At 34.2% G+C, this 15,131-nt stretch overlaps 1 protein-coding gene and 1 non-coding gene across 2 annotated transcripts; both read right to left on the bottom strand.

The window, feature by feature from the left end:
• Nucleotides 1–14,782, bottom strand: LOC144439484 (testis-expressed protein 26-like). The gene is made up of 8 exons (XM_078128773.1): nucleotides 14,675–14,782; nucleotides 14,378–14,579; nucleotides 13,850–13,940; nucleotides 13,420–13,585; nucleotides 11,815–11,959; nucleotides 4,650–4,826; nucleotides 1,185–1,343; nucleotides 1–457 (listed from the first exon to the last, which is right to left on the bottom strand). Exons 1-8 carry the CDS (start codon nucleotides 14,756–14,758, stop codon nucleotides 303–305), a joined length of 1,179 nt encoding a protein of 392 aa, XP_077984899.1. The 5' UTR covers nucleotides 14,759–14,782; the 3' UTR covers nucleotides 1–302.
• On the bottom strand, nucleotides 13,028–13,109 carry Trnas-uga (transfer RNA serine (anticodon UGA)). Its single transcript has one exon. It is a non-coding gene; the product is annotated as a tRNA-Ser (tRNA).
• Nucleotides 14,783–15,131: the final 349 nt, after the last annotated feature.

Here is a 15,131-nt window from a genome sequence, read left to right as displayed (position 1 = left end):
GTACACTTAATTTTTAGTTTTACAGTGTTTTCAAATTAGTGTTTTTCCTTTTTTTTTAAATCATCGCCTCTTAATTTAAGGGAGTGTCAGCATCAACTAACAGTTGATTTAGGGAAATGTTAATACATTAAATACATTCTAACAGACTATTATGGTTGGATCTTTTTATCTAGAAACTGAAAATCTAGATAACTATTCGATATGCAGTTGTCAAATACACAGTGATGTTGCACAACAACTGTGCCACATTTTATTTCAGCATACTGTCAATTTTTTTTTTAAAAAGAAAAAAAAGTTAGTGTTTACATAGGACCTGGCCAGCATGATACAAAACTTGGACTCATAACTCTTTCTCTGGCTGGTGCAGCCGATGCCGGACGAGATGGAGGAGAGGGCATCTTACAGGTGTCATCTGCTGTTGCTATGGACTGCAGCATCTTGGTGATGATGTCTTTCTCTGTGGAGAGAAGAAATGGTAATGATGTCAGTAATTTTATATTTTGTCAAAGTGAATAATTATGATAAACTGAGAAGTCATCGATTATACAAACTCATGCATAACAAACATATACGTAGTTCCTTCTTTTTAGGTAGGTCCCTTCCTTCCCCCTCTAAATGAAAGTTTATTGCAAAGTAAAAGGTAGGGAGTATACTAACTACTGTTAGAACGTCACCTACTCTTGAACACAACCACACCTGATATAGCTCACTTTTCAGGGTAGTAGAAAGAATAATCGTGTATTCTGGGAATAAATCTTGTATTTTTACGATGGGAATTAAAGCACCTTGGGTCAAAAAGTAAACATTTTATGTAGTGCTTTTTACTACACCATAAATGGTCAAACATGTAAGCAATATGATTAATTCACATTGGCTTTTTATGACATCATAAATGTTTGGTCTTCAAGGTTTGCTATGGTTTAAAATGTGGAGTCAATGAATATTTCATTTCAGATAAAAATTAACCCTTAGTTATAGGGATTTTGAAATATGCAAAATGAAATCAACCCTTGCCCATCCTAGCAACATATTATTTGACAGTCTACACCAACCCAATAAACAAATTAGGTATTATGTTTGTCCGGGTATGTGCAGAAGGTTGTGTATGAATATAACTCAAGGTTTAGGATGAAAATCCACAAAGAAGAAAAACAATTTTTTACTCCAAAATTTGTCTCACTCACCTCTATCATCTGCAACTTTGAGATAGTTTTCAATCAAACCAGATTCTAATGCCCTCTCTATCTGTACAGTTCCTGGTGGCAGTAGTCGTCCAAATTCTCTATCATAAGTTGTACGATTACGTAAAGTTACTAGGTGAGATTTAGATGGGGCATGGGGAACTGAAACCAAAAAATATGAGAAAAATTGTAATCATTAGAAAATTGCTAAAAATAAATACGTCATTTCTCTATTTCCAATTTTACATTGAAATTAGAAAAAATTGCTGACATATATTGCTTATAGATTTGATTGCAATTGTCTCGCGTATTTTTACAATTCTTATTCTTGCCATGGCAGCATTGACAATTCAGTAACACATACAAGAATAGTTTGAAGTTACACATGTTGTCATCTTTGGTTCAATTTGTACCAATACCTGAAGAAAAATCTTTCACTTACAGCTTAATGAACTTAAATATGTTATTGTTAGAGTTCTGGTTATTAAAATTTAGGATATGCCCAAGTTGATTGATAATTTAACCAGCCAATCAGCAAGCAGCAACAATTTGATTTGCACCTAACCAACCAATGAACAAGCAATAACAAGGTGATTGACACTTCAACCAGCCAATCAGCAAACAGAAACAAGAGTTGATTGACACTTTCACAAACCAACGAGCACAAACAGTAACAAATTGATTGACACTTTCACAAATTAACTGGCACAATAACAAGTTGATTGACACTTCAACCAGTCAATCACCAAACAGTAACCAGTTGATTGACATTTCAACCAGCCAATCATCAAGCCATTATAACAAATTAAGTACAGATTGTGTGTCAACACAGTGAAGTTTAGTTGTACAATAATGGAACTCACGGTGATGTCTTAGCAACAACAGACACGTAAAGGGTATTTAAATTGTCTAATATCTATAGACAGTTTAGAAATGTCTGATTTACAGTGACCTCTCTTCACACCTGTGATAATTCATGCTATTTAACTGAAGGACTATAGGTGGCATAACAATTTGTACTCAATTGAGGAGATCACTGCTCGTAAATTAACTGAAAGTCGACAAAGTTCTGTGTAATTAATCATTCTTATTAAACAAAGTCTGTATCATGTATTTGTGTCTACAGTCACACAATGGACACATCACAGAATAAACATACCATTTACTAACTTACAACACAGGACATTGCTTATGCAACGTTACAATTCATAGACGTTGACAACATCTTTTTGTACAATTTTTACAAGTTTTGATTGAAACAATGGGGCCAGGATACTGGTACTCCGTCCGTACATCATGCAAGTTTGTATGGAAGTAAAAAAAGTGATACAAATGAAGTCTCCTCACTACTTCTGAGGAAATTTAAGTCCTAAATATTGTGAGGAAACTGTGATATTTTTTTATTATAATATCATCTCTAGTCTCATTGTTACAGAAGGTACAACTTTCTTTCTTTTCATTCACACCTTTTTGGACACAACTATTTAAAGGTATACCACTATTTGGCAGCAACACACATCATTTGGTATTTATTTCATTCATGGCAATAAAATCGAATGGGTTAAAAAAATTGCAACTGTCTGGTTTGCAACAGGAATCCTTAAAGTCACTACCCCCACCCCCACCCCCCCCTTCACCACCCCTCCCATGCCCTGCATGACATTAGTTGAAGTTGTCACAAACATTATATACAATTACAATTCAGAATAAACATTGAAATTAAATTTGACAATTATTTTGACTTTATATCTTTTGAGTTTAGATGTAACTTAACCCCACCCCTCAATTTACAAATCTCATATATCAAAACTGATCTATAGACCAAAAATTGGTCAATTCTAGTACAAAAATGAAAAAAAAGAGTAGAATTTTAAGTTATATTTAACCCTTGGAAATGGAACCCAAGGAAAGTGTATGCATACGGACATTTAATGTTGTCCATGTATCAAAGCCTATATTATGTACACCTCTGTGTGTGTTATGTGGTTGTTGTACACTTCTGTGTGTGTTATGTGGTTGTTACTGGCAGCAATACCATTATAATGGCGCTCCTTGTCAACATCTACTATTGTTACACACCGAAAAGGAGTCTTATATTGTCTGCAAACACAATGTCTATTGTCAGTACATTCTCTGTATGCATAGTAAAAGCCTTACAAGACTTTGACAATGTACGGACACTGATCTACAGGTAGCAGCCAACCGTGGACAGCATCAACAAAAGACGACTCATATCGTCCTAAAATGGCCTATAGACTTAAGATTTGGAGTACTGGATCAAGGAGATGAGATTAAATATAACAGTTTAGTCATTCGGTGTCTCTCAACCATGTCAGAGTGGAAGAGTATATTGTCACTTTAATGTCATGGTACAATACACAGTAGTCTCGTCTCTCTCTGTATTATGAACTTTTGTAGCATCATGTGACCAAATGTAACGGTCTCTGTATTACAAACTATTGTACAGTGTCAAATAAACTGGTCACTGTATGACGAACTAATGCGCAGTGCCAATAAACTGGTTTCTTTATTCCGAACTTAAGATGCTGCCAATAACTGTACAAAATAAAGCACACTGCTAATAAACTGGTCTCTGTATTATGGACTACTGTACACTGCTAAATAAACTGGTGTTCTGAACTACTGCATCAATCAACTCACATGACATTTTTTAACTAGAATTTTGTACTTGAAATAACTTGCCATAGATAGGTTAACTTAACATTAAGTTTTCATTTAGTCTCTTTTGAAAGTTCATAGTATAAGGCATCTACTACCCTGGTCATAGCAATCAATGGCTTCCTATAGCAAGTCATTTTGTTTAATTTTTTTTCTCGTTCTTGCTTCAGTTTCCATATAACCTATTAAAGAACATCACAAAAACTTTACCACTTATTTTAAGATTTTTCTCTCTGTCACAACTTAGTTTTATTGCTGGTTTAATATAACCTAGTAATGTTTAATTTAATTTATTATATGGTACCTGAAATATTCATATTAATCACCTGTTCATAACTATATGGTATATTTCATTTTTATAGACTAAGGCTTTTGGATTTATAAAACAATTTTATCATGGCTTCCTATTTCAATAATCAATGTGAAAAAACGTATGCCAAGTCTATCTTTGTCATGCAATAAATTTCAAAATATTAATAAATATGTAAAAAGTTTGTTATTGTATGTAAGTTTGTTATTGCATGTACAATAACAAACTTTTTTACATTGTTTCAGCTTTTTGCAATGTATTGAGTTATAAACACAGACCTGTTATATGTTGTTTCACATTGATTTTTCAAGTAGGAAGCCATGATAAAATTGTTGTATAAATTGAAAATCCAAAATAATTACCCAATCCTCATCCATACATGGCCACTTTAAGTTCTTTACTTTCCTAGAAGCTTGAATTCAGTCAATTTGATATACATAAATCAGAGACAATAATATTATACGTTTTGATAGACTTACCAATCCCTGTTGCTGCTAGATGTCTCTTGCTATTAGAACCATATCTTGTTACATTACCAGCGAGTTCCTTGTGTTGTCTTGGCAACTGATATGTGTATCTAGTTGTGGTGTCTAGAGTGTAAGGTACTTTGTCTTTCCAATCTTCATAGCCATCATATGCTGACTTTACTGTATAACCTAGTCAAATGAAGAGAACATTTTGTATAACTGATTGTAAACTATGTGAATATAATATACTTATATTTTATAAGTGAAATATGGTAGAAGTGTTAAAACAAACCATGCTATTAAAGGAATATAGAACAAATATGAAGCATAGATATGCAGTATGTTCTTTTGTTCTTTTTGAAATTTTTACCACTATGTATTATATTGGAATCAAACAGAATCTTTAAAAAGGCCACGGAGGTGAGAATAGAAAGTCAGGAACTCAATTCATATTTTGTACTCATTTAATACTGCATATCGTATAGACACATGAATTTCAGCAAGTACTCTCATCAATTATATTAAACAACTTGTCTTGAAAGGAATTATAGGGGTCAGACTTCGACTAGCATTATGCTATTATTTCTGACTCCCTGGTTTCCCAACAATCAACATCTGTAGACTTTATATCTAGAATTGTATACTTTTATATTTTGTATATGGGTAATTAAGAAAATTCAACTACTATTCTGCCAGTGATATATTTCAATACAAAGGGGAAGGTTAAAAATGTCATTTGTATAGAGAGAAATAACATTTATTATTTTAATTCTTAAACAAACATGCTACATAATTATGTCTCAGTTGTACAACAAACTAACAACTAAAAATGAAAAATTACAACAGCTACGAAAACACAGAAAAAGGACCACCAATAAAATATCTCAGAAGAATGATGTATAAGATTGCTGGTTAAATTATATTTTTTCAAATATGAAGGAAAATATTTCAGAAGACAGCTACTAAATTAAAACAAATTACTCATTAAAGAGCATCACATATTAAAATAGTGAGTCAACTATCCTGCAGTGACCCTGGCAACACAAAACCATTGAATCAGATACTGTAAAAGATGCACTTTTGAACATCTCAACAGACTTAAGGCTACGAACATCAAATCATTCTCTTTTGTATCACCTGGAATCCATGCGGATGGGGATTTTAAAAAATCAAAATTTAAACTTCCCATTAGCATGGATTCCAGGCTAGTAGCAGATTTTTATTCAACTTTCTATATCGCGATATACAAGGTGTTTGTGGCTGAATTTATACTTTGAGAACTCAGTGACACTCCATTTATGATATCCTGTTACACAAATTGAAATGTGAAATATAAAGTCATGTAAATATATCAATCAAGTTATATGCAAGTTGATATTATTTTTCACAACGCTTATAATATCAAAATACACTGAAACACCTTGTTGCTAAGATATTATCAATAACAAATTTGCAATTTCACTCAGTATTTATACACATTTGAGTCTCACATAGTACAGCTGGCTGTCCTGGTGAAAAACTAATCAATCTACGAGACAGCTTGTGTTACTTTGTCAGTTTTCCTGCAATTCGATGCAGGTCAAAGGTCAGCAAAAATAAAATGGCTGCCATTTTGTGGAGGTTGCTATGACAACCGAGTGCAACAATAGTTGTCTACTGACATCGGAAGTATTTCAAACAGTGAAGGAAACATTCTCATCTCATGTTTTCAACCGACTTGTATTGATAGAGATTAAAGAATTGTCGGTATTGAGTCGGGTGTGACGTGACTGCATTAACTTCTTTTGTGTCTGTACATTTTCCAGCATGTTTATCAGGATATTGAATTCTGTACAATGGCTAACATTGTCCATTACAAATTAAGGTGATTTTTTTTTTCTGTACTGATGAAAGATTATTACATTGCTTGTCACATGTAATTGAATGTAACAAATGACTGCTTCCTTTCCTATGTGAAAATTACCTGAAGTTTAGTCAAGGAAGAATTCACACATTTGAAAAAAATCCCCCTCAAAAAATGTACTTCCAATAATTTTAAGTTGGACAACATTATTGAAATGTCACCAGTTTAAACGGATATGGGCCTAAATTACATAATCTATATGTATTTCCTCTGAGATGCTAAAAGGTGGTTATTATATTGATAATTATTTTTTATATTTTTATACGTATAACATTACTGTGATACACTATTTACTGTCCTAAGCAGTGTTTTTGTTATATGTTTAGGAACCTCGGTAACAGAAAGGGACAAATAGAGTAAAACTGACACGGTATATGTTACCATATTTTGTTTGGGACGTTACCCGGGGTACTTGACACTTAGGGGCACTCGGGTTGATAATTTACTCATTTACCATGCACCCTTCTAAAATAAAATTATTTTTCTTCCTTTGTCACAACATTTTGGTAGACTGTAAATCCTCTGTCTCTACTCAACCCATTTTAGCCTGATAATAGAACACTATGTACCTGTTTTCAACGATACTATGTAATGGTCTGTGTACTAGCTAGATCTGACGTGACTCAACAGCATTCTTCATCCATATAGTGTAGCTGGGTCACACATCCAGCCATTAGACAGGCTATAGTATGCAAGCACTCTTTCCCCACAGATATTCAGTTTGTGCATTGCAAATAGACATGGAGTAACCAAGTAAATATTTTACAAGATTTTGGAATATCTGACTGGTTTTGGCCATTATAGACTGACTAAGCACCATGACGGACTACAGATCAAGCAAAATTCCACATTTTTAGCCAAAAAAATGAGCTACTAGAGATTGACAAAAGATTGTAATGGTGTAGTTCATCACATGATGTAGAAGAATCTACCAAAGACTTGATAAATATTGATCTTTACATTGTAAGAAAACACATCTTGTCAAAAATAGAAAGATAATGGAATTGAGTTTACTTTTAGGCTTGATACTGAGAAAAGGGAGAAAACTAACAATGTCGTACAAATTTTGACTTTGTTTAGTTGTCAGTTCATGCTTTAGGGATAGACAACAGTGAATATAGTTTAGTTGACTCAGTGAACAACGCAATCCATAGAATTCTATCAGTGGTACTATGAAACACCTGATGTTGTTTGCATGTTGTGTGTTTGACAACTGAGCCGATAAAACAAAACTATACAGTTACAGAATGTGAACACACAATGATTGTACATTGTGATTTGGTGATGTTTTTAAGTCTGACCCAAAGGCTTTTATTTGTGGTTAACCGTTGTCTCAAAATTTAGGACACAATTGCTCTTCCTCCAGAACTAATTTTAGAAATTGAATCTCACTAAAATTTTAAGACCGAGTAGAGACTTGTTGTTGGCACTTCTGATAATAGTGTGTGGTTTAAAAGACCAGAGTGTACACCACGACAGATCATTCAAACTGAAAAATTAAGAATACCCTGAAACTATTAAGAAATACACTTAAAGGGCCAATTCATATGAAGATAAAAGTTAGGTATGAAAAAACAGTTGTCATGCAGAGCTACAGAAAAAGTTTGTCCAAAACAAAGAATGATTCCCTGGAATCCTTATGATTTCACTTACAAGATAACAATAATGTGAGAACTTGGTCTTTAAAGAAATAAATATTGCATACATAATAATTTGATTATGAAAAAGATGCCATAATAACAAGAATAACTGTTTAGACATTAGTGCTGTTGACAAGTACTGTATAATTAGACAAGGTGATGTCTTTAGGTTTAAAACAAACAGACAAATACTCTAGACAAACAACTATTTTAAATCTACCTAAAGACTTAAGATAATAGGTCAACTAACAAATTAGTCAATAATTACTTTGTGGTTAATACCATACAAGATTTCAAGAAATAAAAACAGAACAAAAATTCTTATAATAGAAGACTTATTCCATGACTTTATCTATTGTCATACAGTCTGCCTACCAGCAGGCCTATTAAGGGGCGTGACTCTGCAAACAAAATTTGGAAACCCAACACCAGAATGCATAACTGATTTGATCATGGTTCTCTGGGTCGAGATCTACAATTTAGTCACAATGTTGCTGGTTATATAGCACCCATAAAATATGACATTGGTCTGGATTTCTTAGGGTTATAATGTAAAACTATTTTATTTGCAAGACCACAGCCAAACTGTGCCTGCCCTGTAGGTTAACATAGCGATACACCTAACCAATACCTTGTAACAAAATTACCAAGCAGTGGTTAGCCTACAAGTGTGGCCACTCTGGCGGTCAAAATGGTAACAGTAACACTTTAAAACAGATCACCATGACAACAACCACTACTATTATGGCACTACTGTAGTTAAACTGCCCAACAACAACTATACTCAACCATACATTCTTAGCTACCAGCCTCCTTAAGTTCATTGGTTGCTATGGCAATATTAACTACCTCTACTTCTGTGCAAAGACACAATTAACCCTCCTTATGAGTTGCCAAGCTCCCTAGGTGTAACTTAGGTTCCTGTTTTTGTTAGAACATTATGTGACAAACCAAACACAACAGCCTCCTTCTAATGTACATAATACCATTACATCTTTCTCAATCTGATTGTCTAGCTGATGACGGAGGGAGATAATTGTCATGGCAACAGAGAGATCTAAACCTGATCACTAGATTAAATGTCTCATTACTCTGCTAAGGAGATCGGATCTTAAAGAAATTTGATCTCCATAAGTCAAGATTTTTTGAAGGGATCGAGGGATATTGGAAAACAAATATTATACTTCATATGTTTATCTCCAGTATATGAATTTAAAAAAATGGAATGAAACTTTGGCTAGTTTCACACCTCACCTCCCCTCACCTCCTCTCCTCTCACCTCACTTCATTTGTTTATTAATAGAACATCTGAGAAAATGTCATGAAAAAAATTTACCCAGATAATATTTTTTGCATCTCAGTAAACTGGTTCATACGGTTGGAACTTCAATAATACAGTAATGTTACTGACATAGACATGAACAAAGGTAACTTGGTTGTGGATCAAAGAAAATAACTATATTAATAATTTTTGCATTTTCAAATTGACAAACTCAAATTCTATTTAGTAGTTCAAATTTTTCAATATGAAATATAACACTTATTATAAGAAAATACAGTAAAGTAATATTAATAACACCAAAAAATGATAATTATAAAATCATGTAAAATAAATTCTATTATTTTGAAAACATCATGGCAAACTTTCATGTTTTATTAGTGGTCAGGGAAATAAAAGGGCGTAAACCGGTATTCTCGAATATAATTATTGGGGAAATATTGTCGCTATAATAATTTAAACACTTTGTCATTCAGAGATGTATGACAACTTATAATGATCTTTGTTGTAGTATTTCGAATATTGACTTTTAATTTATCGCTGAGAAATTTTAAAAATGCAATTCTCTTCAAGATTGTCATCTCAAGTCCACCTGGCAAAATTGGTTTGGTATATGTCTTGTCTCAATGTACATTTTTGTTAGTTTTGTTTGTCTGAGTAAATAAGTTGTATCAGAATTATACAATACTTCAAGGATATAGTTGATTTTAAAAATAGCCGCTGTCGGTAAAATTTGAAAAGTAAGCGGTCAAATCTACAGGGGTGTCCCATAAATCTACTTAACGATGGTTATATAGAAGTTGAAACAAAGAATCTTTAAACATAAATTCCTGAAGAGTAGCCTACAAGAAGTTGTAGAATATCCGGGTTGTTTTTGCCAGCTACCAGTCCTTATTTTACATCCCGGAATACTGGATTATTCATTGTCCTGTCTACCTACTAGCTCATATTTTTATACACTTTACATGTTACTATCTACAAATCCATAAAAAAAAAAACAGAAGTACAAAACCCTTCATAACATACAGCCTAAACTAATACAATGAGTTGCCATGGTAACAAATCACCATACCATATCGACTTAAGTAGGGTGAGAAAAGCTGTACAAACTATTTAAGAGATATTATAATATTGTAATAAAAAATACACATTCTTCAGAATGGGTGTAAATTTGATTTTTTTCAATAAAGTGAACAATGGAAACTGTGATGAAATAATTTGAATACTGTGACTATAAGGCTCTGGTTTTGATTAAAATCTGTATTAGAATCAGGTATCTTAGCAACCATGTAAAACTGTGACTTGTTTACCAAGAGTGTGGTACTTATATATTGTGTTTATTATTAAAGGGGTTTTTCACCAAACATGATAACAGAATACTTTAATTTGTTTTAAAGGAATTTCATTTCTACAGTGGCAATCCAGGCTATGGCGTACTAAGATAGACACAAACTAAAACTATTGTTGTTGATAATACACAAGTGGGTGATAGCAGTGTATCTGTTGTGTGGGTATAATCACCCTGTAATCACGATTGTGTACGTGGGTCCACTTGAGTAAAAAACTAGCTATCAGAAATGCCACCCTACCAAGAGTAAAATCCATTTAATAGCATATATCAACATTTCCCAACAATAGTTTTACTCTCTGTCTATTTTAGCACACCGAAACCTCAATTTTCAGTCCTGTATCATGAAAAGGCTAAATGTCAATGTTTACTGTTTGGTTAATATTTTAGATTTTTTTTTTTTTTTAGAAATTACCAGTTTGAAAACTTATCGGACATTTCTAGCCACCATTTTTGCACTACATCATAACAGATACACTATAAAGTGTTCAAAGTGTATTCAAAATGCAGTTTCATATTCATCATGAAATATAATTTTTTTTCCAAGTTAGGATCTCATTTGTCACTTACATTACAACTGCTGACATCAAAACATAACCTGTTACAAACAGGAAAAGTAAACAACTGTATTGGATTAATAACACTTGGCTCAGCATGTTGGAAGTACAGAGACAGTATTATACACCATGGTTTGATAAGAACAGTTTTATGGCCTCTTTATGTGTACATGAAATACCCCTGGAAATCTGTTTGTGAACATGAACTCTTATGTACAGAGGCCATACAGCTGTTCTTATCAAATGATGAAATGTAATACAAGTCTCTGTACTTCCAACATGCTGTGTCAAGTGTTATTAATCCAATTCATTTGTTTACTTTCTCTGTTTGTAACAAGTTCCACTTGTCAATGCTTCCCTATCACTGATTGTACTATTTCTGTGTCTTTCAGTTATTGATACATATTTTCGCGAATGAGAAAAAAAATATTCTGGCTGGGTTTTTCTTACCTTGTGGAAGTCCTAGGTAATCTTCCTGATACGTGGATTTACATTTATCATGGAAAATTTGTCCCAACATACTATCCGTCACTGGAAAGGGATAGGATTTTTGATCTTCTAAGACATCCCTTGGAAACTTCCACACCATAAATGACTGCAATTTAAAAATAAATTTGAGCGTGTTTGTTAAAAAGATTGGTTAGGCAATAAAAAAATGTGTTTCCAATAATCTGACCTACCCTAGGCTCCGACCCTAAACATTTTCTTAAACATTTAAAACAAAAAGTTAAGAATTCTCGCTATCTGCAATACAATTCTATGCATCGCTAAGGACTCAAATGGAACGCAGTCTCGCGACCGTGCTTGCATTTGTCGACACCTACACTTCTGGTCGCCTATGTCAATACACGTGAATGTTTCTTCCAAACAGTTTAATTTGTAACAAATTTAAGCTCATATAATTATGGAGGTGGGAAATTTAAATATGTACAGTATCTTTCCAGAGCAAAATTACAAGAGATGTCTACAACTGAAAATGGGAAAGAAACATTCCTGTGTATTAGCATAGCTGACCGGAAGTTTAGTTGTCGACATTAGAACGCGTTGTCGCGCGACTTCGTTCCATTTGACTCCACAGTGATGTGTAGAATTGTATTGCAGGTAGTAAGAATTGATGTGTCTTCTTCACCTTCATGCATGTCTATTTTCATTCCCCAGTGATCAATCTATCACAAAAAGGGTATTCTCTGACCGGCATTTTGTCTGTTTTTGGGTTGAAGCAATATTTTTCAAAATTAATAACAATTAAAAGGGTAAATAAAATCCCGACCTACCTACCTACCATATTTTCTTAGGCCATGTTATCGAAAACACACAATTTTTTTTTCGCCTTAGCAATAAATTGGAGAAAAGCAAACGTGTTGCGTCATGATGTCAATTTGTGTACCTAATCTTCGAAATATTATGAGAAAAGTTATGTGAAAAAAATTCAAAATCAAATCCGATTTTAGATACAAGTAATATGCAAATTTATATATTTGAATACATCATCCCACATGTAACATTCAGCTTTGAGCTTCAAACATATGCAAGATGCTTAATTATATGAAGAAAAAAGCCATAAACGATTATTCCGTGTTAGGAATGGAAAAACTAAATGATAAATTGTACTTCAAATAGAAAATTGAGTTGGAAAAAAAAGAAAACTGCTTAAAAAGAGTATCGCTGCGAGCAGGGTTCGAACCTGCGCGGGAAGATCCCATTGGATTTCAAGTCCAACGCCTTAACCACTCGGCCATCACAGCTTGTGGTAGGAGTGCGCGAAACAATAGATGATAAACAATTTACCCGACAATGAGCGCTACATTTCCGACAATGAGCGCTACATTTTCGTCAAGTTCTAATTTAGCTATTCATTCTTTAAAAAATGTCTTATTTCGAGGCGACATAATGAGAAACTCCATCGAAGCGGATACAAATCAGACAAATGTACCCATATTAACATTGTTGTCTCGAGGAGTGAGTGCTGGCCGCGGGAACGGAGCACATGTGTCGCACATACGTACATCGGTACTCATAGCAGGTGTCACTATCATCAGGTTGACGTGTACATACCTCGTAAGGATGAGGGTTATTCTTTCTATTCCCTGACGACGTTCCTGAACGGATAGGCTCTCTCTTTTGGAAACCTTTCGAGCCATATTCTTCACTGTAATGTGGTGTGCCAAGCCTAGAGCTCAAATCTTGTCTCGCGTGGTACGAGTGCTTTGTTGTTGATGGTCTATGTAATAGAAACAATGTAACGTTACAAACAAAAATACTTACAGTTTAATGTAACAATGTATCAATTAAGTAACTGAGGTATATCCGATTTAAACTTACAAAGGTTTCATTTTTATACTGGCAAGACATGTTTTTCTAATTCCAGAGATGTGTCAGGGGTTAACTATGTGATACTAGGCATAATTTTAAACAAAATCTAAGCTACAGAACTAAACAGAGACATTCAATTTTTGTCTATCTATATTTTTACACTGTGATTTACCTTTCTTCTGGAGGTCTTGAATGTTTGGTTACATCAATTCCTGGATATTCTTGCCAATAATGAGTATCGACCGGCGGTTTAGTTTTTCTCCCTTGCGAAGAAAAATGCGAAGAATAAGTAAGAGTAGGGCTTTCATGGTGATAACAACATACGTCCAAGGGAGAAAAAGTCACTTGGAGGCTAGTCATTGTAACTTTTTAACTGATGAAACGAGCAACAGTTTGTTACATAGCGGGCCAATAGATGCTTGACTCGTTCTCAATCACGTTTTCCCTGAAACCCAGTACGGGCATCGGTATGCTGAAATGAAGAATACCTATGGAACTACGACCAGACAGTCATAAATGTTGGGTAATTAGATTCAATTATTGGCCTGATCTTTTAATGGTGACAATTGTTGACCAAAAACACCCCACCGCAGATTACAGGTGCAATATGAAACAAGTTGTTGACAAAGACATAAACAGTCCCCGGAAACAATCGTTAGTGAACGTAAGCCTATATACTGGACAACATGATATGGCTTACCCAACGACGGCATGGCGGTCTTCGGACGTCGGATCTTCTTTTCCTTCTCGCGGAGTTGTTTGTCTGTCTTCTGAAGTTCCTTCCCTATCGTCAATGCTGCTAATAAACGTACACACTGTTTTCGATCGTTTGGATCTGACGCCTTGTGATAAAAGTTTTGTAAATGGGTGATTAACTCAGGGCCGACATAATCGCCTCCACACTGTAAATATAAAACAAAAAGACGGTCGTAATTTTTAAAGTCAAACCAGTTCATATAGAACGCCGACGTTCGAATCCCCATTATGACGTACATACCCCTGTGACGATATCTTTCCATTTTACATGGGTCCCTTCATGAGATTCGTCAGGAAACCACTGCTTTCCGACATCGGCCGCCATGATTGTATAGTGTTGATCTTTGGTCGGCACTGAAGGCTTTAGTTTAGCATGTTTAGGCTATGTATTCATTATTCAGAGGCCTTTCAGATGCTTGGCGGCCGTAACCATGTGACGCTGACCCCGTTGTTAAGAAACTTGCCAGTCAAACGGTTAAATCAATATGTGGGCGGAGTGTCCTTCGGGAGAACACCGGCTCCTACTTTTAATGAGTTTCCAATAGCTTTTTATTTCATTTTCTATCGTGTATCGTCACGTTTCACTGCGTATTTTCATCATCATTAAATCATTTCCCTCTCGATTTTAATTCGCCAGACATATATAATTAGTTCTTTGAAATTAATTAAATAGCCTGACCTATATGGGGCTTACTGTT

The sequence above is a fragment of the Glandiceps talaboti genome, chromosome 8, assembly GCF_964340395.1.
Source record: "Glandiceps talaboti chromosome 8, keGlaTala1.1, whole genome shotgun sequence".
Classification (NCBI taxonomy): domain Eukaryota; kingdom Metazoa; phylum Hemichordata; class Enteropneusta; family Spengelidae; genus Glandiceps; species Glandiceps talaboti.
The sequence above is the reverse complement of the archived record's forward strand: the minus strand, read 5'-3'. Positions and strand labels throughout refer to the sequence as shown.

What these genes read in the sequence shown, in the direction of transcription:
- LOC144439484 (XM_078128773.1), bottom strand. Translation starts at nt 14,758, where the DNA reads ATGGCGGCCGATGTCGGAAAGCAGTGGTTTCCTGACGAATCTCATGAA. An exon ending in TCAAGACCTCCAGAAGAAAG is followed by an intron (nt 13,586 to 13,849) that starts GTAAATCACAGT and finishes TCTATTACATAG; the next exon opens with ACCATCAACAACAAAGCACT. An exon ending in CAAAGTTGCAGATGATAGAG is followed by an intron (nt 458 to 1,184) that starts GTGAGTGAGACA and finishes TTCTCTCCACAG; the next exon opens with AGAAAGACATCATCACCAAG.